Below are 24725 nucleotides of genomic sequence, written 5' to 3' on the forward strand. Positions count from 1 at the left end.
CGCCTAGGACTACACATATTCCCAGATTCCAGTTACTTCCCTTTGGGACATAGTAGAGGTAAAGTACCACTATTTTAGTTCTGTGGGTGTGGCGGAGGAATGCAATTGTCATGCTCCAAGCTTTTACCTCAATTCTGTTTGTACTCCATTTTTTTTCCATGGAATATGGCTGTCCAAAATACGTTACCCACCTTGTTGACACACCAAAAAGAAAGGTGCTTCTTCCCTGCCGTTTGATCATGGTGTAGGGGTCGTTCATTGCTTCAGTTTTGACTTAGGTCTCTTTAAAAGTTATTTTCTAAACACAAACCAGAATTTATCTCATGGTATGTAAATGTATTTCCGTAACACACTCCCAATATTTGTTAGGTTTTGTAGGGCTTTAGGAATTTGAAAGCCCTTTGCAGTTCTAGGATGTTCACTGACTGGGTATTACATATTGATTTTGTTTCAAGTTTTTGAAGGTGGGTTATGTTTAGTAGTGAATGTTAGGGGTGCAGTGAATCTCAGATGAGTTCACTTGAATATTTAGACTCTGCATAAATAAATGCAGAACCAAGAGAACCGCTGAGGCAGTAACCACTCAACACATATCTTTATTTTCTTCATTGATTGTTTCGAGAAAGCATTTGCTAAAAGAAGGTGTCTTCTGTTGCATCCAGTACTTTGCTACATCAGACAATCACAGCAAACCCAATCCGATGAGAATAAAGAGGCCACATGGTTGGTAGAACTAGGATCTAGTTTATTACTCTAGTTTATTATGTACGAGTAGCAACAGGCTAAAGCCTAAACGGTACAAACTACAAAATACCCAAAGTGTTTCTGTGTATACAGGACAAACAATCATTGGCTCAGTGGGATTGTGAATATCACAAGAGGGAAAGCAAGAGAGGAAACAAAATAGGCATGAAAAGTGCTTTTCATTCTGCTCTTTAAACAGTGTTTTTTTCCTGAATTTGGTCATCCTATCCATTTTCATAGCTGGGACGTCAATCTAATGTTCTCACAACACATCAAAGAACCACATTTCAACAGAAGGCTTGCAAGTTTTGTTCACAGTGACCCCCTGTCAACAGTGTCCCATTCCAATCTGAATAATGTATCCACACTGTGGACGAGTCACTCGCGCCTTTGGTCAGGTACCCAGGTAGGCCACCTAAACGTTTAACTTATCAGGGAAATTTATTGACAGAACGGGACATTTTATTGTGTCCGGATAAACAACAAAAAACATATTTAGAGGTGAATACACAGTAAGGGCATTACTGGATGAACCTGAATGAAAGGTGACAGCTCCAAGACCATCACTGGGACTGGGTGAAACATTAAGCAAAAAGCTAGAGATAACTGGACACCTATAGGATAGAGGGCAATTTCTCACAATAACCTGGTAAGCCCACAGGTTTACAGCCTGCAAAAATATATTTTCTTGTTCCAGCCTTTTCATGACAATGAAGCAATAAACACGTACATGTTGTTTCACAAGTATCCCACTTCGCTGCTGTTTTATTCCAGACAAAAAACACACTGCAACATGACTGTACACAGACGACATCCACCCAACTGTTACGCACATTGCACCCTCCAGCTCTGAGTGGTGCCTATTAGTAAATGGTTCATTTTAACAACCTCCTTCGACTGACCTTTGGTCAGACTATTCGAGACACGCCTGTTGATTTTACAATGAGATGCCCACGCATAACACAGAAAATTGCTTTTATTCTTAGATTTGCTTACATTGGTATTTTAGAGGATCATGAAGATCCCTAGGATGTCTGCATACCTATCATCTGTGAACTTCTAGGTTTCTGCCTCGTGGTCAGTGTGTACATGTTGGCACATACATGCAAGTGAATTTCTGATAGTTCCTGAGCGGTAAAGTTTGAGCTTCAGGTCCTGTCTAGAACTGCCCCATCACTGCAAGGGAGTCCTGACCCCCACAATTTAAAAAGGTTCCTCCTACTGTGCTCCGCACGAAAGGCACCACTGGACGACTAGGTGGAGAAGCCACATACGAGTCTCAAGTGAGCATTCTCCAATCACCTGGTCATCTCTTATTGAAGGTAAATGTTTCAGGCACATTAAGAAGAGAGAGACTCCTCGCCTCCTCTTGCCCACCATCTTGGGCACTCCTACTGGAGAACCTGCGTAAGAAATTTTCAGCAGTCCTCTACTTTTCAATTTTTCCTAGCGTCCAAACACATTACCTTCCCAATATTTACTTCCTGGAACCTCAGCTATAACTCACTGGGTATGGCTTGATACTTTGGAAAGGAGCCATTGGGCATCTTGTACAATTAATTCATGGTCTTTATTCTTGTAAAATCTTCAAATTCTACAAATTAAGACATTGAACCTTTGAGATCACTGTAGGTCTACGTCGAAGTTCTGCAGCAATGGATTATGGGAACCGGAACTGGACTATTGACAAGAAGCCGGCTTTAAAATCCTACAGCAGAGGGGAATAGGAGTTTGTAAACTGGGAACAAATGACACACCCTCACTCCAGTGCGGGCAGGCTTGTTCTGGTTTTGTTGGTCATGCTTGGTCGTCCTGAGTCATACAGGGACAGCTCAGTCAGACCTGGTTTCTTTTGTCATTGTTCAATTCTTAATCCACATTACTTGCCCTCCAAATAAGGCCAACTGGTTTTAAAAGCCTATTGCCAGGAGCTTCTCGGGTATCGCAGCATGTCTTTTGTCATTAGCAGGTGGCAGGCTATGAAATTCTACAAGACACCAAGCTGGCGATGCATATCTTTGGGCAGTATTTGTTGCATGTCAGCCTGGCCAATAACTGACATGTGACTGAAGTGCCTGACATGCAAACAATTCTTCCTATCCTTACCACTTTTTCAGAGATATCGGCCTGTCTTTCAAAAATCAGGAGAGGACATTCCCGCTGCTGTGAAGGTGCCTAGACTGATAAGGAGCCACAAGCATAGCAGACTGGAGCATAGCAGCCCAACAACTATTACACATCAGAAAGGTGAGCAGCCTTCTGAGTCTAACCTCGCTCTTAACTCGCAGCAAGAAGCCATGGGTCTTCTTGCATGCCTGGTGGCTGGTAGCCTTAGATTGGCCACCACTGAGAGTATGGCTCTTGCTATGATCACAAACTGCAGAAAAGAGACCCAAATGCACCGTTTTTTATTGCAAAAACTTTGGATAACACCCATGTATATCCAAAGAAGTTCTGCAGCTAACATTATACAACATAACAGATGTATGTCTTTTCTATTTAGAAAACAGAGAGATTCTGCATTCATTTTTTGTGGTTGGGGGACGATTTGAATCTAAAGTTTTGGTGCAAGAAACAAATTCCGCAGTAGACACAGTGCCTGTATATGTTTGACTACCACCAGGGGCAGCAACAGAGTGAAAATCTAGTCTACATCTGAATATTACAAAAATATATATTTATATATATGTATTTTACAAATAACACACGTCCCCTAAGCCTGCCCCCCTTTCAAACGAACAGAATTACCAACACACACATATACCTATATATGTATGAAATATATATCTATACCGGCTTATTGATTGGTTTCACAGTAGAAGGTTCATGTCTATCGCTCATCGAGAAGCAATACTCAAGTGTGAGAATGCAAAGAGGCAAGCAAAAGCACCGTTGCACGGTGCAGTGTGCATCTAGCTGAAGGGCCATCTCTCTTCACTTCCAAGCTCAGAAAACAGCCCCTCTGTGCACACACTACACGCACCCTTAACTGAGAGGTTACACTGTCTGTGTAAAGCTGGAGTGATACTGGGCGTTTGTCCACGGCTGAAATGAATCACGGTAATTCGATGTATTGTTGGTTTTGTGACAAATGCTTTGTAATAAACCTGACCAAGCTCGAGTATTCATTCTAGGGACAATTAACTAGCGGGGAGCTTTAAGCGCACACTCATTGCCGTGGGGAAAGAGGTATTAGAGTCTTATGACTTCAGCTACGCTATCCACGCAAAGTTGTGAGGTTAAGTGTGTCAATGCTTTTCAGTACATCTATGATCAGTGTATTAAGAAATAAATACCTACATTAAGGGGAATGAAAATACCCCGCAAGAGTCACATCAGCCCCGTTCAAAATACCCGAGGAACATAATATCCATTTTTTGTGTGGCAGTCAAAGTTAGAACACTTGTGGTTATTGAGACTCTTGCACTAGTGCTCAAATGGGTGCAAACAGCATGTGCCCTTCCTTTTAGGAAAGGAGTCCAGAAACAATGAGCTACCTCCAATGTTAGCGCTGGTATCCAACACCAAGTCGGGACTGGTGGTAACTGCCTATGTTAAATGCTAAAAATGGAGCAACATAATCTGCAAAATGAGTGCAAACCCAATTTAAGCACAATTTTCCCCATTTTAAAACGCTGAAGTTGTAATCTGGCACACAAACATACCAGAGTACCAGCCCAAATGTTATGGGCACCAGGTTTCTTTGTGCCCACTAGGGTGTAATGAACTCCTGCATGCTGCCAGCTGTTTCATAAGATATATAAAACCCTACTAGCTCTCCTGCTGACTAGAAAACATGTTTTGGCAGGCTATCACTGAAGTTTGAGGGCTAAACCTCTGCAGGTATAGGTCACTGCCATGCAAGCGGGAAGTCTCCACTGGGAGGCAGGTGGGATGTGTGTAGCCAGACACATGCATTACTATCTTCTTGGGCGAGAAGGAGAGAAATGTGCCTTTCCTGCTTCAGTAGGTGTGATGGAGGGATGCTTCAAAGCAGGGATTGCAATAGACTTGTAACACGTACTCAGCCGTCTATCTTCAAGTTCACCAGACAATTTAAGTTAGCACAATATTTTCACTGGTCCGGTCATAGAACACACCAGACTCAACCAGGGATAGCCAAACACGGTCTGTGTATGGCTCTTGAATGCAAATTTTGTAGCAAAATCAAGAAGAGCATCTCTTGCTCCCAACCAGCATCCGAACCTGACAGAAGGAGGTCAGGATGAATGTACTCTGCTGGTATTTAAAACTCCAGGTAAGGGGTCTACTGACCTGAGCTTCATGATAAGAACACAATGCCGACAAATGAAACATGGTGGTCTCTACTAATAATGTTTTAACAACTTCTCCAGACAGAAAGTCCCATCTATCTTATCTTGAACTTGTTTGTATGCATTTTTCTTACTAAGACTGCCTTTCATTTTGTGAACTACCTTCACATTTGAAGCAGAAGTGGCACGAGACATGGATAGGAAGTGCAAATATTCAATCGAGTGCAACAGCACAGGTGCAGAGTAGAGGTCTGCTTTCACAAGAAGATGTTACTTTGGGCTGTGCTGTGCACACATGGTGAAGCAGTCGCTTTACTCACTGTCCTGCATCTTGTCTTTCTACGTCAATTCCAGTTTAGTGGCATGACAGTCTCAGTAAGAAACATGCTTACAAAAAGGTAAACATTTCTAATGCAACTTTAATTTATGAGGTACAGTTGGCTTTATTTTTATATTTTATCTTTGATTTGTATTGTGTTCTTTTATCTAAAATGGGCACGTTTGGAGATATAGTAAACATAAAAATAAAATAAAAATAAGATAGACGGAAAGAGTTTACGACTGGGAAAGTCAAAACAAGTTTAAAGAATAATACTATATGTTTGTAAAACAGTATGTGCTCTTTCAATGATACTGCATTTCCTAAAAAGAGCAAGTGGAATTGAGATCATGGAGCTCTGCTCTTCCCCCTTTCCTGGGCAGTCTCCACCAGACCGCACCCAACTTGGCACAACAAGAGCGTCTGCTCATGCCTGGTATAAGGAGAACATTTAAGTGAAATAAATATTATATAAAGGCATTGCTGACTGTAACAAAATGATGTGTTTCAAAGTGGGGGACATAACACCCTCTTTTATATTTTGTCTGGAGCTCTGTTACACAGTCAGGGGGATATTAATATATACACAACTTTGTAGCGGGGGCATTTGCACGGACTCGGGCAAGTCAAGAATTGTGTCAGGGAGCATCTAAGATATCCCTACATTTCTGAATGAAATTAAACTCCGAGATCACTTTTGTATCTGTTCATTAGGAGGCCATATATGGAATAATTAGAATTGTGGGTTACTTCCAGGCGACACACCTTGAGGAAGCCAGGTTAACCATCCGTGCATGGAAATAGAGCTCACCACCAGGCTAATACTTCACCAGGGTCCCCAGAGCCGAGGCCAGACTGGAATGGCGGTTCACATGTCTGAGGGAGGCTGAGTCCTGAGTACAGAGAGAGTTGGATTTCTGTAGCTAAGCTTTGTAAGATGGCTCACACATTTTCCCCACACATTTCCCCTGATGTTTTACGCAGAAAGTTGCACACCTCTATCATATCATAACAATCGCCCACCAAGATGGGGCATCTAGGAGGGCAGGAAAGACTTGAGAAAACAGATTCAGGAGTTATTTTTCTGTACAACAACCAAAAGTGCAGCCTTGCCTGGACTGCCATGGGTAGTTATGGCACCTCTAATGATTACCAGTCTATATCCTGGCACCTGCAACATGTCTACAAAACAGAACCATCAAGACATCTACAACCACTGAAAGAACTCCACGGCTACTGCTCACTGTTTTAAACACATTGGATATCTATAGAATATATTTATATATTTAAATATATATAAAAATTGCTGATTATTAACACCATGTAACCCAACTGCAGCTAGGCAAATTCTTCCCACAAATAAATGTATGAGAACACAGCCTCAGTCACTTGGCACAAACAATCCTGGTTTATGCTCCACATGGAGACATGCGTCACTTGACTACATCATTTGGTAAAACAATGTTATAGTTAAATTCACAGCCAGTCACCGGCCAACGGTATGGTCTGGCAAGGTTTGAAGCAGCTTCAGATAAAGAAGCTCAAACTAAGCTAAAGGCTTTTTTCTAGTTTGGGGACTAAAGCAAAGTGTATCTTTCCATGTCAGTGGAAACACTTATCTATTGAGTTTGTCTTTTGTAGAGAGGCGCTATTCAGTTTTTTTTTTCCGTAGCGAGGCGCTCCACTTGGGTTCACACAAATTCAACTCGTTTTCGCCCAATAACCCTAAAGGTATACACTAATCATAAGTCACCATTTAGATAACTGTGGGCCAGGAGGAAGGCACAGATCATCCCAGAATTACGTCACATGTAAGAAAGAACCTTTCTTAGAAAATGGAGAAATGTACAATGGGATGTTTGAAATGGATTTCCCCTCTACTGCACGATAAACAGTGAGGTATATGGGCTATAGGCAGAAAACAGCACATAGGTCTCATGGACCAGCGCACCCATTTTTACCCCAATACCTCTACTTTTGCTATAGTTTTCTGCACAGTGCATAATGTTGTGTTAGCACTGATGCCTGGCTATAATATTAACTTGTCTATCTTTCAATAGTATAACATTACAGGTATCCTGTTGAGCTAGTTCAAGTCTCCTCCCACGTTTAGGTAATTCCCAGACTTATTTCCTGTACTGCCATCAGTAAAGAAATGTGCAGGTAAGATTAAAGACTTGCTTGACCTCTTACCAAGTTTAGTGAAGCGCTACTTTAACGTATAATATAGACCCATGTCTACGTTGTCCCATAGTAAACGATTGGAAGTCTACTGATTACTGCCAGAGGAAGACTGGAATACTGAGACATTGAAGCATTTATTTCACTTGCTTGCCACAGGAAAGTGCCACAGCTAAGCACTAGTCTTTTGGTGAGGTACAGGAAAGGAGTCAACTTCTTTACAGAACGAGTAATGGAAAATGGCCATGTCCACTTAAAGTTTAGAGCATTTGACCTGTACAGGTATAGCAAATGACCTCTGACGGGTTTATTTAAGAAATTATGTTGTGTGCTGGTTTAGTTGAGGATGCTTCTTCTCGACAGGTTAACTTTAGAACTCCTTCTGCTTACAAGTACAGTTAAAGAATTTCTGCAGACCCTAAAACGTTTAAGATATGAGGAAAGCCTTTAGTGTGGCATTAGCTTTACAAAAGTAAACATATTTGTGACAGTTGAATTTTGTTTTACTCATACCTGGACTGCCATTGCCAGCTGCCCTTTCATAGTACTAAATGACTTTGTGTGTGTACTCGAATCTCTTCTGAAGCTCGGCTGCTTCTGATTCTGATGCTAAGATGGCCAGTGTTGGCTGTGTCATTTGGCTCCCCCAAAAGATGACAAATCTTAGATGCCTTGGATTGGGTTTGTTAAAAGTGTTGCTGTGGCCTTGCATATCCACATCCAGTGTTCTCGCCATCCTCTGTGAGCAATGGAATGCCCTGGAGTTAACTTGAATGGGAGATATTTATTAAATCCCACTTGATGCACACTGGGCTATGCACGGTGCTTCTCAACATGACTTATCAAAGGAGCCCAGTGTAATCACTATAGTTACAGACCTTCTGAGCTATGTTCACGCCAAGATACCTGATCTCTTTCCAAGCAAGGTGCCTAGAGCCAAGGGGGAAGGGAGATAACAACACTGCTGGCAGCATCATGATGGGTGTCTCAGACGGAAGTCCGCTATTGTCCATTACTCACAGTTCTTGGGTACAGGCCATACAAAGTACAGTCTTCACAGTGCACCAGTGCTTCAAAAAATAATGGACCTGGAAGCCAATTAGACGTCGGAGTAAGGGGAATGACCTGTGAGAAAGACAGTTTACTCAAACACATCTCTTTGAAAGAAAAGAAGCTTATATTGTCATAAGAGAGCAATGTCGGGAGGTTCAGGCCATGCAGGCCTGTTCCCATCACACACATGGTTTGATAATCTCGGGGGAGGTTAAACACTCCTTGACAGAAGGATTTATTGCTTTACCACAGCCTGGTCTAGATGCTGCACTGTTCCACGTTACTGAGCAGGGTGCCTGACCCCTAGTGGAAGGACACAGCCACGTGCACACCGACCATGTGCACATTGGATGGAAGAGGCTGGAATCACAAATAGGATTACTTGGCCGATCTCCTCCACATCTACTTCGATCACCTGCAACTCATTTAGCAGATTTAGGCCATACAAGAGGCGCATCTGCTATTACTTGGCATTGCAGCATACACAAGTTATCATTAATGTACTATGCAAGTGAGTATCATATATGCCTTATTTACATGCCACCGCCTTCCTATTAAAGACAAGTGAGCTAAGAGATGAACAATGATAACATTACTGCACAGTTTACAGGTCATCACACAACAACAAGGATTACGTCTGTCATTCGAAGGCTTTTGTAAAAAACTGATCGGAGGTTGAACTCAGGATGAGGGATTGGGGGAAGGAGGACAAAAGATGGGACCTGAGACTAGCCAGAAAAGCACCGCAGTCATCAATGAGTGAATTAGGGAGATTCTATTTAACGTTAGAGTGACAGAGAACATTTTTGTGAAATATGCAGAGTAAATTATCAGATCTCTATACAACAAAGCATGTAAAAAGTAAATTCTCATTTCATGACTGTGAAGCACCCATTCCATGGAGTTGTGCTCACGCGATCATGAAAGGACCAAGAAGACTTTTGACCGCCTTGTTGCATAAACGTGGACAGGGACATGTTTATCTGTAGAAATAATAATGGAAGTATACCCCATGAAAAAAACACCTCACAACTTTTGAAGCCACAAGGTAAATGGGACTCAAAATGCACATGGCTGAAAATGAGATCTCTCAGCAGAGGAAGCCTAGAGGTGGATGGCTTCCCTGTCATTAGGATATTACATCTCTAGAACATTTTTTAAAAATTTACGCAGGTCTACGTTGTCCCGTAATAGACGAGTGGAAGTCTACTGATTACTGCCGGAGGAAGACTAGAATACTGAGACACTGAAGGATTTATTTTACTGGCTTGACCCGCTGAAGAGCAATGTTGCAGCATGCCAGTTCTCCTCCGACTCTTAAGGTGAATGGACCTCTGTGCAGTTATGAAGAAAATCCATCCGTGGAAAATCGTCACAGGATTTAAGTTTTCCTAGCAAAACGCAGTATGTAGCAGTTGATCAGTAAATGCATGGAAGTACCAATTTCTCTGATCGACAGCTTACAGAGAATTATAATGGGAAATCTCCAAACAGCAGTATTATCGGGTCCATTCTGCTATGAAACTGTACAGCTTCCTCCTTCCTAGCTTACACAGCAACACAGGAAATGTCTAAGATGTCTTTACGGGCATTACTGGAAGTCATTATATCTCAGACAGTCCTAAAGGTAAAATATAAAATATAACTCATATGACATTTAAGACAGAACGAAAATACTTACCAAAAATCATACATATACCTGGTTAAAAAGCTCTAAAGCTAAGTAAAACACAAGGATAATATTCTCTATACTTGTTTGAAACATCATCTTTCAATTGTGGGTGGGAAACTTGTGAACTTTTTGCTTTTTCTTATCTTTAGATAAACCGGTTATATGAAACTGGGGTAGGGGTAAAAGACACCTATACAGTCCAGTAGGCATCTGCTTAGGGATTCCGGTGATAGGGTAAAAAAAAAAGAGGCAGAGGCAACATTCGAAAACGAAAATGTCAGAAGGATCCATTAAAAACTTGAGGTAGAAATTGTTTTTTCTTTCAAAGTTTTGGAAGTGCTTTACAGTTGGAGCAACAAAAACATAACATAAAAGTGAATCGACGTTGAAAAAAAAAGAATTGTCAAACAAAATCCTGGAGAAATACCCAGGTCGGCTAGATGTGCGTAGCATGTGTTTTCCTTTTCTGAGGTAGTACCAAGTGTGTGTACTGACCGAGTGTATTTGCAGAGTTTATGCAACTACTTGTTGAGTAATGCAGGACACGCCATTGGCTGCGGCGACATTCAATCAGGTTGAGGTAGATTACTTATATTGACTAGAACAGTCTTTCCTTGTCTTTCGCAGTTGGCTCAGTGAGGAATTATGTCCGACAAGCTTTTCATCCAGTCCTCCTTCTGTGTGTATGTTTGTTTTTTTGTTTTCTTGTTGTCAACAGCCAAGCAACAAGAAAACAGGTCTCCTGAGAAAGGGTGTATAATCCAGAAACCACAGAAAGTTGCAGGCATCCGTCAAAGGTTGGCCATTTGGATTTTGTTCTCATTTGCCTCCTCCTACTGTCGAGTTGACCATTACTTGGACTAGGAAAAGATATAGTTTTGTGAAAACAAAAGGAAAAAACGTTAACAAAACTGACATTAAGAATACTGGCGAGTGGCAGTGTGGAGAGTCCTTCAGCTGCCAATAGGATAAGAGACAAGAGGACAGGTGAGACACAGGTGTGTAAGAAGGGAAGGGGTTTTGTTTAACTCGGTCCCTCTCAAGAGGCTCATCCCAAAATAATGTTTCTGATAGTTTTTTTTTTTTTTTAGCAGCCAGTGGTAACATAAGAGAAAACGAAATCAGGATCCAGTCCTGATGAGGTCACAATAAAAAAATGATTGGAGGCCTGAGATTGAGAGAAAAACGTTGCAGGAGGGAGCAATTGCCTCTCCCCTCCTCCAATATATAGAAAATAAAACATTTAAAAGACCACCCCGTACAAAAAAATAAAGAAATTGCAGAAATCTTCAATTTGACCTGAGATTGAAAACTTGCTGTTAAAGCCAGCTGTGGCAGTTCCTTTGCCGAGTCCTGGAGAATGCTCTGAGCCTTGGAGGGAGAGCAGCAATGGTTTCACCCTTCACTAGTAGGGCTGTGGTTCGAGGCTCCTCTTTCCAGTGGAGAGCTGACATGGGATCCGGACTGATGGCCCCCCAGTGATAGCCTCGACAGGGGACTGATAGGCTGCTCTTCTGTGACGCTGTACTCATCCATGGGGAGCACTGAGATCTGGGTCTCATCCAGTGAGGTAGGCATTTTGGGCACATGCTCCTAGAAATTGAGTGGAGACAAGAGAAACCAATAAGGTATTCATTATGAAAATACTCAAATCATTTTCTACAAATACCATAAAATGAATAGTCTTCATATTTTTCATATGGTACAGCAAAACCTGGCCAGACGCGTCACATTTGGTATTTCTTAAGCGTCCAGTGTTGTGAAATTGGAAGTCAGGTCCTCATGAACATAGTCCAGAAATAATGTCACATACCTGCAATATGAGTTTTTACATTTGTATCTATGCCAGATTCATATTCACTCATATAATCACATAATGTAAAGACTGAGCTCACAATATGTACTAGCTATATCGCACAATGTAAAGACGGTGCTTACAATATGTACTAGCTATTCTCAAAAGTAAAAAAATTACCGACAACAGGTATATTACGAGTGACTCACGGTACACAGAAACACCAAACCCTGCCTCCTGGTACAAGAAGTCCTAGCTCCTCAACCAACAACAGGCCCTCCAGCCTTAAACGCGAAGATCTGCTTTCTGAAACAGAAACTCAAAATGCCTCATCCTGCAACCGAGAATCCCAGCCCCGTGAAAAAGTAAGTCCCACAAACTGAAGCTGGGAATAGTGTCTCCTGAAACCGGAGGTTCCACCTCCTAAAACAGGAACTCCTGCTCCCTACTTCAAGTCCAGTCTCCTCCTGCGGTGGGCAAGCATACAGTATATTTAGGGACTGTGCAGTTGTCACGTGCTGTGTCCCGCAGTCATGGTCTGCCGTATAATTAAACGTACCTGTTTAAGAAATAACTTGTAAAGACGTAAGTGGTACAACTATGGAGGCAAAAGATAGCTATACTGACACATTGTCGACTGCCACTAATAGCCGTCTCACACACGCTTGCCAGAGCATTATAATGCAAAGAAATTATCTCTTAAAAGAAGCTACACTCACACAACAAGGTTAAGAGTAAAACAGCTATTATTTTTACATTAAAATGTCCAACAAAGTTTAACCCCCACTATGACAACCTTCCAGACTTGATTGCCCATTTTAGGACTAGATGGTCTATGTTCTAACATTTTTTGCACATTTCCTTGTGCGATCGTGTTAAAGACCATAGTGGAGGAGCTGCCCCTGAAAGCAAGGCCTAGAATTTGGAAGATATCCTGCTTTTTTACCCTGCCTTGGAAGAACAGGAAGCTGCAGTGCCCATTGCAAGTAGAGGAGCGGAGTCCTGAAGAGAAGGACATCCTATAGGCTGAAGAGCTGCCAAGCTGGGTTGATGTCTTGGCTACAGAATAACATTATCAATAAGCCCTGTGTTATATGGCTTTGCGGCTCCCAGCACTTAAATAGTGCTATTTCTGTTCCTGTGTCTATCTTAATGCTAACTGCATTCTTTGACCAACGTGTAAAGAAAGACCATTTCCCATTGGGAGTGAAAAAGTAGATATGACCCAGAAGCACCAGTAGTAAATGACAACAGCCACCCTGGAAACTGTGCAGTAATCGCTTTTTGCCTCAGAACCTAAATATCAAGCCCTACAGTGGAAAAGTGTAGCTGCACTGACTAATGTGGTTGCATGTAGGAGCTTAATTGCTTAGGCATCTGTTACAACGTGGGCAAGGTGCAGCTAAGTGGTCAAGTTAGACATAACAACCAGTAAAGCCATTCCTACTTATGAGGCCAATAAAGTGAGTGTGATTTAATTGGGTAATAGTAACACCTGTTAGTTACAGTGCTTAGAACCTGCAAATCTATTGAATTGTTCATGTTATAACAAACAAACAAAAAATCAAAAACAAGAACAGATTTGTGTATGGGAGTGGAACATATGGAAGTTGCATGGACGTGTCCATCAGCACAGATGTCACTAAGCATTAAAGATTTCACCTACCACGGTTCCCTTATTCTGAGAAGCTTGAGGATGGAAATCAGGGAACAACATCTCCATTTCATTAATTTCTGGCTGTTTCCCTCTGTCACGCAGTTCCTCCACTTCCCGGTGGGCTAAGCCATTTAGAACCACACCCCCAGGACTGCGCTGGCTTCGTGGCACTTGCGGGGTGGACAGGTGATCAGACCCCTTTCTACAAATAAGTAACCTGGGAGAAAAAGAAAAGACAACCAATATGGAGTTAGTGGAACAACCTGTTAAAACAGCGCCTTTATGCAGCATCTGTGGTATGGATTCACTTGAAATCAACATTGAAAAGCTTTAAATAGCTGGATTATAATTACTTATGAAGACTATAACTATATAATTTCATACTATTTTGCTCCATTATCTTCAAGATTGTTTTGACAAACTGGATTCATGAAGTGAATCTTCAAATACTTTTCATAATACAGAGACTGGTTGTTTTCCACCAAGGTGTTCCAAATAACTCCACTGACAACAGTGAACACCACATTTTGTGTGTTGTTGTTACCTGTTAGTATATGGTTAATGCTTGAGGCCGTTCTAATTTTATACGGGTCCAGTCTACTTTCACATCGAGTGGTTGGTTTTGGAAAAACATCTGAATATACACTAGATAATCTCAAGCTGCAAATCTGTTGTTACAAGTAAGCGATGTTTTACTTTTGCAGCATGACACCATTCTAGTTCCACATGTCATGCATTAGTTACGTTGACTTGCAGTGTAAGTAGATGCAAAGAAATGCTCTAAAACTGCCTAACCATTCTTGCTTTGTGGCAGTCTGAATATCCGTACAGTAAGACTTAGTAAAAGTCGTTTCAGCTTTAGATACGTCACCAAATGAAATCTCCCACATGAAATATATTGAAGCTGTTTTTCTATATATAACTCTTTTTTACATAAATTCTTTTATCAATTTTTCAAGTTAATGAGCATTAAAATATGCATATAAAAGTTGTCAATGGGCGTACTTTTTGTCTAACTTGTTTCGAGCTAACAGTAACAAAACGTAACTGTTTAGACTATCCATCTAGTAAGTATTCATTTTTGTTACTCGTTTTCCCAGACACTGAGGAACATACACCACAAACAATTGCTGTGTTTGATCTACAGGTTTTTGTTACCCATGCAATACCTTATTGTCCTCCCGACATCCAAAGTATTTAACATTATGTGGTTGCAGATGTTGGGTTTTGAAGAAACATGTTAATTGAATATTTGTTTTTGTATGAAAATTGAAATAACAGCTGGTCATACATCTTGAAGGGGTGAGTAATATTACTTTACTATGAAGTTCTTGCAAATAGGGCTGTTTTACAGTCAGACCCCTGTTTTTCACTTGACCTGTGAAGGTAGGTCATTGACACTAAAAATGCTACTTTGCTAATTAAACACTTCAAATATACCATATTGATTAGTTCAAAACGACATAATATTAAGCTACTTAATACAATGTTGAACTCAATGTTGAAGTACGCCTATTTTGGGGGATGCCTTCCCGGCACACATTCTAGAAAAGCATGAATGCAAAGATTGCTGAATAGCGAGAATTGCTGTGAACTCTTCATATATACAGTCAGAGCAGATCCATACTCTAATGGGCATGCGGCCCAATGATTATTGGGCATGTGCAGCAAATACTGCAGTAATACTTGTGTGAACAGGGAGTGACCTATGTTATGAACACTTTAATAAACTGACGGACCACAATACCTGACAAGAAGATTGCTCAAGTGTGCCCCATGCCTGTGTGACTCACATCTGATGTAACTCTCTCAGTTGGAACTGGTTATGAGCTTGCCCACCACAAAGTTCAGTCTAAGATGCAAGAACCACATTGTGCCAGTCCCAAGGACTCCGACCACTGATTTGAGAAATAATTTTGTATTTGTCTCATGCTGATCTGCATATAGGATTGGATGTATACAAAAATGCCATCATTTTGGATGGTCTCATCACAGTTTTCACTCAGAGGTTGAGACGTCTGGTACAATACAAGTTATGAACCCTGGGTTGCCATACTTCTGGTAAATACATAATCTTCCTGCAGATTGCTTACCTTAAGAATATCTACCCCAAAGATTTTATGAACACTCTTGATGAGGACCTTATTCTATAAGGTAAACAATCAACTGATGTTAGCTTCATACCCCAGGATGTGAAAATACCCATCTTTGAGGTCAACTGTTGTCAAGTAAACACCCAGCCCCAGCAGCAGGATGATATTTTTGCAAGGTGGTCATTTTGAATTTGTTTTTATGCATCTTATGTGTGGGCCCCCGTGAATGGAAAGTCTGGATCCATGCACCTCTACTCACCTCGTGCTAATACATGGCTCAGTGTGTGCACAGTGACAGAGACTGGGCTATGAAGGACAGGACGTCAGTACTGACTTTCCAGCAGCCCCAGAAAAGGGACAAATAGGTTTCAAAATGCTGCCAACTCCAAAATTGCCATCCCGACCCAGGTGATATTTTCAGAGCTTTCCACTCCATCCCGTCAGTGAGTCGGTCAAGTGTAAATCGAGGTAAGAAGAAAATATACAATAAAAAAAAATGGAAAGAAAACAGAAATGTTACCGCATGTATTCCCCACCTCCCACTCTATAAAAATGCTTTTTTGGATAGAGTTAAATGCCTGTTCTCCACTGGTGCAGACATGGTTTAAATAAAAGCAAAATGTGCAAGCCGGAATGCACTTTTTCCTCATACTTTCTGTTTTCTCCTCTCTTCAGCAGAGTACAAATGAGGGTATGAATATTCACCTTGACCTTCTTGTAAAATAATGTACTTATGGCCACCTTTCGGTGAAGCAATTGCACTTATTTCCAGTAGTACGGGAAGGTGAACTTGCTTTATTCTTGTTGTTTTTGGTTTGCAATTTTGTGTTTTCTTGAAAAAATATATAAAAAGCATTTTTAGGTCGAGCATAGCAGCGCACAAGCGCTGCTTTTCCGACGTGTTGGTATGTATCTGGGCTTTTAACAAAGCCCACCTTACACCCATCACTACCACTCGTTCGTGTTCGTGGGCTTGCACTTCAAAAATCCTTTGATGACATTGGTAAGTGGTTTACGTTTGTCCCTCCTTGGGGAGGTTTGCTAGCGCATTGGCCATCGCCCCTGTTACATGGGTAATTACACTTTTGCTGATAAGGTTGCCTGCGAGCGAACTTCTTTTTCCTTTTGTGTATCTCTTCATGCTAATGCTCATGGTGTCCATGGCGCTGTGAATCAGCTCGCTTATGTGAAACTGTTTTACTTTGAATTTTCAATTTATGTGGCAAGAAAAGTCCGATTAGGAGTTTACAACCCTAATCGCTCTAACTCGAGCAAATGCGAGACCCATTGCATTGCAAATGCTTGTTTTAATTATTTGTAGCACCCATTTGCCTGAGGCAATTTTGTTTTTCATTGGTGTGACTAAAACTTCAGACAGCCCTTGATCGAGGTGGTATGATCAGGGTTGGGGACTGATGTACTAACACCAGTACGGATGAGCCTCTGCGGCACTGAGCTTACTCCTCCCTCATTCCTGAAGGACCTTCATTGACCGATGTTTATTGACATGGTGTACCTAGCGGCTTTCTTTATTGTGATATGGCTGTTGGTAGCCTTGGGAAAGAAACTGCTGCCTGCTTCCTCTTTGCTATAATGTACCCATTTGAAGTTTGACAATTTGTTGTGTTTGATATCTGTACCTTTCCTTTTGCCTTGCTTGCTCAGTATGGAATGTCCAGACTCTTGAGCTCGGGATTCTCAAGCAGGGGAGCGCAAGGAAGCAGAGCGGAGAGTGGATGGTTGATTGTTACCCTCCTCTTTCTTTGACACCTGTCACTGTGCTGTACTCACTGCGAAATAAGAAGCCAGTGTGTGACTTACCTGTTTCTGGACAAGGTTGCCGAACTGATAATACGGATGCAGTGCATCAACCAAACTTGTGATTCCCCCTCCCCATTTTTAGGTGGGTGAACTGTAGGATTTCCATCACAGGCTCCTTAATTGGCTCCAGTATCAGAAACCCTTTCCTCATTCGCCAAAGGACTGTAAGTCATGGTGACGGTCACTCAAACCACTTCAGGTTCGGGCAGGAAAATCAATTAATGACCCCCACAGAGAGGGCTAAAAGTCTGCATGGGAGGGCAAATAATAATTTATTGAATGCTAAAAAAGCTTTGGGAGTTTATATTAGACAAGCAGAACAAGGCCTAGAAGGCATGGCACCCTCTCCGCATTTCAAATGCACAAGAGCTCTAAACAAACTCCACCTTGAGTTCTTCAGCCACAATCAGTCCAAAGAGGCGATGTCCATCAAATCGCACCTTAGATTAATCTAGGGAGCTGGTCTGAATGCTGAAATTCAAAGTCAAGGATGCTCGTGCTGAACTGTTTAAAGGATGCTTCTACATTGACTAATGAAGACTTTAAACAAGTGTCAGATATTAGTTAGCCTTAAAAAAAAAGTAATGAAAAATAAGAATAAACAGAGAATTCAGACAGAGAAATACAAAGAGGTCAGTGAAATTATGTTTCGGAAACCTTACCGTCCCCGGTAGCCGAACATGAGAAAGAGCACGCAGAAGATGATGCAGGTGACTCCAATGTGTATGCCGATGATGATGCCAGTGGTGGAAGTCTTATTGCTCTGGTCATCTTTGACGCAGTCACAGTGTGGGTTCAGTGCTGTTCAGGGAAGTGAAAGAGAAGAAAGGATTTATAAATATCTCTTAAGAGTAAAGAAAGTACCATGCTAGAGGCAGAATGAACTAAGAATGGGCCATTTTGTTTACTGGGCCCAAGCCCAAGGATATCAAAAGACAGATTAACGGTGTAGTGCTCTCGTCTGGCCAGGCCTTTTCTTTAGAGCTGCCCAGGCCCCAGTTGGACACTACAGTTCCGTAGGAGGAGACGGGATGCTCAGAGTATTGTGACAAAAATCTTCATGGGCCTGAATAGGATCAAACCACGTTTTGTATACAACTGTAATTTATAGTAGTGCATTTCAGTTCTTCTACACACAGACGACTGTAGTGCCCGCCTAAAGAAAAGTAATGCAGTGATTGTTATTCAGTATCATGATAATCACCTACAGATTGACTGGAGTTGCCATTAGGTAATGTGGGAAACAGCCTACAGGAGGAAACTTCAATGATTGCCATTAAGGAAGAAAGGGCTGAATCCATACCTGTTCGCTCCGCAGTTTCCTTCAGGGACACAAAGCGCACAGTTGCATTTCCATCCCCATGCTGGTTATAGGCCAGGAGTTTAACTTCATACACAACTGATGAATCTGAGGCAGAAAATGTAAAAAAAATATATGCATTTTAGTCTTTGTAACTCACCTGCTCCACTCGTGCCTTTAATGTCTCATTACAAACACATCGGAGACAAAAAATCTTCAATACAGAGGTGACACTACAGATAGTTAACACCCTGGTTAATAGGTGAGAGTTTAAATGGTTTGTTTCCCTTAGACCATGACAAATTTAAACTTCATTTTTGCTGTTATAGATCACTGATATGGATCAATGTGAAAAAGAAAACTGGGGATGAAAAAGTAAAGTTATATTAAAACAGTTGACTTTGGTATTATATAGCTATGTCTCCACCCACTCCAGTGAGAGGGTGGAGCCTCCTACGAACATATTTACAACCGTAAAATTACTAGTTGTAGCTTTACAACTGTAGTTTATGTTGAAACTAGTCTTTCCTCAAATTGTAAATGGTACAGATTGTTACTTAACCATTCTCAGAGGGGAGCTTCTACAGCAAATTGTACGATTATCTCCTGGATTGCAAATGCCTAGCATACTGCTTTGCACTGCTTTTGCTAAGGTGAGTAATGTTGCAGCATACTTCAGCGCTCTTATCTAGGTGAGTAAAACTGAAGGATCCTGTAACAGTGTTTTCCAGGCAAACAATGTTGTTACAGAGGGGTGCCCTATATGAATAATGTTACATGTTACTGCAGCACTCTTACCGAGGCCAGCAATATTACAGGACAGTGCAGTGTTCTTACCAAGGTGAGTAATGTTGAACAAGGTCACATTGCTAGGCAGGATCTTCGGTCCGGTGTAGTGGGGTGTATGCACCTTGCGGTAGTAAAGCTTAAATCCGTCATGCAGCCCCAGCTTGGCAGACGGCTCCCACTGAGCTTGCATGGCTGTAGCGTTCAAGACCTTTATGTAAAGCGAAGGCATTGCTGGGACTGAAAAGAGACAAGGTAGAGAAGTGTAAGTGCTTAGAGTAACAACAAGCTGGCCCCATAATCTACAACTAATCTCATACACAGCACCTATAAGACACATGTGGTGTCCGTAACCTAAGCATCTCATGTGGCCATACACATCTTAACAATTGGCTTACAAATTTACATTGTTTCAGCGTGTGGCGCAGTGTTGCTGTAAATGTGGCTTTGCAGTTACCAGTGCTGTGTACTGTTAAACATTATGAAGTATTGTGACACCACAAGGGCAGTAGGCAGCTCTCTTGTACCGCACTTGCTAACCCACATTGGAAACACTACGTAGCATTGTCAAATCTTTCTGACTCACCATCTACTCATTAGCCATTGAAGGCCTTTTTTTTTTAGATAGTTCAAGTCACTGAGAGCTGACTAATTTCCTTGCTGCACCCTTCGACTCCGGGACTTTAGCTGCAGCTTCCGCTGGAGCCATCCTGTCACTTCTCGGTTTCACCACCCTTACACTCAGCACTGGCCTTAGCATCACCATCAAGGCCAAAGCCAATGTGAGAATGCTGAGTGCTGATGGAAGAACTGGACAGTCTATATCACCTCTGCTAAAAAACCAATTCCCTGGTTAGCTTGCTTGCTTTGCATAATATTGCTAACACTCACTACCTTGCTCCTGCCGTTATCTAAGTTGAGGCCAGAGTTGAAGTCACATGTTTCATTTGTCCAGATCAGCTGCCACAGCGATGGAAGAATTGAGATATTGTGGTTATTCCTCATGGGATCTCCATAAAAATGAAGTGTGTGCCAAGCTCTGGCATACAGCAGGGATCTGCATAATTTCCAACCCAGTGAATTCAACACTTCCCATCACACCAGAAGTGTTTAGGAAGCATGTCGTCTGCAATTCAAACCGCATCTTTGGTGCTACCACTCTGCTATTGTGAGAGTCATCTGTCACGCAGCACAAGGTTTGTATACAGCAGTTTTGCTTCAGTTATTGGTGGCAACGCAGGTTAGGCTATCATTGGCCTCATTAGTTTATGTATCAATCAATCAGTCAAACAGCATTTGTAAGGCGCAGCACTGTCACCTCTAGGGGTATCTGGGCGTTGAGGGTCCGGAACAGCCAGGTCTTGAGTTTCTTTCTGAAGTCTGCCAGGGAGGGTGCTGTTTGGAGGTGCGGGCAGGTTGTTCCAGGTCTTGGTGGTGATGTAGGAGAAGGAACGACCCCTGCTGTGACAAATGCGGGGGGTGCGCAAGGGGAACAGAGGAGGAGCACAGGGGTCTTGAGGGTAGATGGAAGTTCAGTCAATGGTTGATGTAGAATGGTCCTTGATCATGTAAAGCTTTGTAAGCATGAGTGAGGATCTTGAACTGGCATCTTTTATGGATGGGAAGCCAGGGGAGGCTGAGGTGGGGGGTGTTGTGGGTCCATTTGGGGAGGCCCAGGAGTTTTTTGAGGAGATGCCAGCGTAGAGTGTGTTGCCATAGTTGAGGCGGCTGATGACGAGGGCCTGGGTGATGGTTTTTCTGGTGTTGACTGGGATCCATCTGAAGATTTTGGGGACCATGCAAAGGGTGTTGAAGCAGGAGGAGGCGACTGCATTGACCTGTCGTTTCATGGTCAGTTTGTTGTCGAGGGTGATGCCTAGGTTGCGTGCATGGTCTCTGGTTGTGGTTGGTCTGGGTTCTTCTGGCCACCAGCTGTGGTCCCAAGCGGAGGTGCTCTTCCCGAAGATTAGTACTTCTGTCTGGTCAGAGTTGAGTTTGAGGCAGTTGTCTCTCATTCAGTTGGCTACTTTGGTCATGGCGTCACAGAGGCTGGTTTTGGAACTAGAGGGGTCCTCAGTGAGCGATGGGATTATTTGAGTGCCATCAGATTAGGAGAATATGTTGAGTCCATGAGATCTGATGATGTCTGTTGGGGGGGGGACATGTAGGTGTTGAACAGGGTGCGGCTGAGGGAAGATCCTTGGGGTACACTGCATATGATTTCCTTGGGTTCGGAGGTGAAGGGATGCAGATGGATGCTCTGTGTGCGACCTATAAGAAAAGAGGTGGTCCCATAGAGGGCGTTTTGCTGTATGCCGATGTTGAAAAGTGGATGTATGATGGAACAACGCATGTCTATATCACACATGCCTCTACAACGCAGTCTCTACAATGACCGCGTCTTTACCACACATGCCTTTACAACGAATTTCATTGTAAAAGCATGATTGGTAAAGAAAGATGCTAAGTAAATTCTCCCCCACCCACAGTACCTGACACCATACTCCACCCACCCAAGCCCTTAAAACTGCCCCTTCTGCCACTGTCCTGAGTCCTAACCCCTGCCCTACCCTGCCCTAAAACCCACATTGCCAAGTTCTGAAAACTAACCCAACCCTTAGCCTGCCCTAAACCCTAAAACCTACTCTGCTCTAAAAACTACCCCCACCCTGTATTAAAAACAACTACCCAGACACCCTGCCCTACAACGAAAAATCTACACTGTCCTAAGGCCTACCCCACACTGTTCTAAAAACGACCCTGCCCCCACCCACACCCTACCCTGCCCTGTCCTAAAAACTACCACTCCCCTGCCCTAAACCCTAAAAGTTACCCTGCCTTTTCCTAAAACCTACCCGCCCTGTCCTAAAAACTACCCTAACTCTAAACCCTAAAACTTAGCCTGTCCTAAAAACTAACCCACCTTGTCCTAAAAACTACCCCTAAATCCCAAAACCTACCCGCCCTGTCCTAAAAACTACCCTGATCCCCCTCCTACACCCTAAACCCTAAAAGCTACCCCGCCTTGACCTAAAAACTACCCTGCCCCAAACCCTAAAACCTACCCTGTCCTAAAACGTACCCCACCCTGTCCTAAAAACTACCCTGACCTCCCACCCCGACCCTGAACCCTAAACCCACCCCACCCTTTTTTTAAAACTACCCTGACTCCCCACCTTCACCCTAAATCCTAAAAGCTACCCTGCCCTGTCCTAAAACCTACCCACCCTGTCCACAAAACTACCCCGACCCCCCACTCAAAACCCTAAAATCTACCCGGTCCTCACCTAAATACTACCCCAACCCCCCCACCCAACCATAAAAGCTACCCGGCCCTAAAACCTACCACATCCTGTCCTAAAAACTCCCCTCAGCCTAAACCCTAAAATCTACCCTGTACTAAAAACTACCCCATCCTGTTTAAAAACTAAACCCCCACTCCTGCCCCACCCTGAATCCTAAAAACGATCCTGACCCCCTGCCATGCACTAAACCCTAAAACCTACCCTGTCCTAAAACCTACCCTGCCTTGTCCTAAAAACTACCCCAACCCCGCCCTAAACCCTAAAAGCTACCCTTCCCTGTCCTAAAAACAACCCCACCCTAAACCCTAAAAGCTTCCCAGCCCTGTTATAAAACCTACCCTGCCCTGTCCTAAAAACTACCACGAGCCCCCACCTCGCCCTAAACCTTAAAACCTACCCTGTCCTAAAAACTACCCCAACCCCCCCAAAACTCAACCCCACTTACCTCTCTCTCCTCTGATCGCTGCTCGTTCCTGTTCCGCCCGGACTGCTCTCTCTGCAGTTACCACGAGTATGCACGGTGAAGGCATGCATGCTAAACACAAATGTGTGGTAATGGCAGCGTGGTCAATGCATAGCGCTGCATCAACTGTGTTGTTAGTGATGTTCCCTTGTAAAATATGTTAACGAGGGCGTGGTGGAAGACGGTGTCAAATGCAGTACAGAGGTCGAGGATGATCAGGGCCACAGTTTCTCCGCAGTCAAAGAGAAATCTGATGTCATCTTTGGCAGCAATCAGCGCGGTCTCAGTGCTGTTGTTGGCATGGAGACCTGATTGGGAGGCGTCAGGTAGATGATTTTGTTCCGTGTGTTCAGTGAGTTGTTGGTTGATGGCTTTCTCGAGTACTTCAGCTGGGTGTAGGAGCAGGGAAATTAGTCGCTAATTTTTTAGATCACTGGAGTCAGCAGAGGGTTTCTTTAGGAGGGGGGTCAGGCCTCTGTGTGTTTCCATATGATGCTGGTGAGTTTGGTGCTGATTACGATGGTTCTGAGGTTGAAGAGTCGGTGGGGAAAGGAGTCAGTGGGCACACCAGAGTTGATGGAAGACATAATGGCCATGGTGGTCTGAGTGGTGAGCAGGGATTAGATTGTGATGGTTCGGCTGCTGTTCGTTGGTTGGTTGAGGTAGCTGAAGTTGAGAGACAATGGTTAGGGGTTGAAACTGTTGTAGATGTAGTGATCTTGGTGTGAAAGTATTTTGAGAGAGAGATGCTGAGTTCTTGGGAGGGGTGGATAGTGTTTTCTGTGACTGTCGGTTTGGAGAATTCCTTGGTATTTTGAAGCGTAGTTGGCTGCTATTTCGATGCAGGTTATGATGGCTGTTTTCTTGGCTTCCTTGATGCGTAGATGGTAGTTTCTGATGGCTGCTTTATGAGCGGCTCTGTCAGAGGGGTTCCTTGTGGTCCACCATCATTTTACAAGTCAATAGCAGTTGTGCTTGATGGTTCTGAGTGCTGGGTCGTACCAGCTGGCATGCTTTGAGGGTTTGCTGGCTTTTGCTACTTTCAACGGGGCAACTCTGTAGGTGCAATTTATGATCCATGCGGGAAAGTTCTCGGCAGCTTGGTCATGGTCTGAGGAGCTGTGATGCAGGTAGATGGCACACTAAGCGCTGGAGATCGTGAAGTAGATGATGGTGTGCTTGGTTCAGGTGAGTTCTGTGACGTGGCTGAATTTGATTCTGTCGCTGGCGGTGATGATGGAGTCAAGTGTGTGACTGGCTTT

The 24725-nt window shown here is 43.0% G+C and overlaps 1 protein-coding gene across 2 annotated transcripts in view; it reads right to left on the reverse strand.

Annotated features, from left to right (window-relative positions):
- Positions 1-11332: 11332 nt before the first annotated feature.
- Positions 11333-24725, reverse strand: part of IGDCC3 (immunoglobulin superfamily DCC subclass member 3) — a 319513-nt gene continuing 306120 nt past the window's right edge. The window contains exons 10-14 of one of the 2 annotated variants that reach the window (XM_069222838.1): positions 19747-19935; positions 18913-19017; positions 18272-18410; positions 13705-13912; positions 11333-11836 (exon numbers count right to left, since the gene is read on the reverse strand). In XM_069222838.1, coding sequence (XP_069078939.1) covers positions 11639-11836; positions 13705-13912; positions 18272-18410; positions 18913-19017; positions 19747-19935 — 839 coding nt within the window. In that variant the 3' untranslated portion in view covers positions 11333-11638. The remainder of the gene's footprint in view (positions 11837-13704; positions 13913-18271; positions 18411-18912; positions 19018-19746; positions 19936-24725) is intronic. The other variant, XM_069222837.1, reaches the window with a different exon arrangement.

The sequence above is a fragment of the Pleurodeles waltl genome, chromosome 3_1 (assembly GCF_031143425.1).
Source record: "Pleurodeles waltl isolate 20211129_DDA chromosome 3_1, aPleWal1.hap1.20221129, whole genome shotgun sequence".
Lineage (NCBI taxonomy): Eukaryota > Metazoa > Chordata > Amphibia > Caudata > Salamandridae > Pleurodeles > Pleurodeles waltl.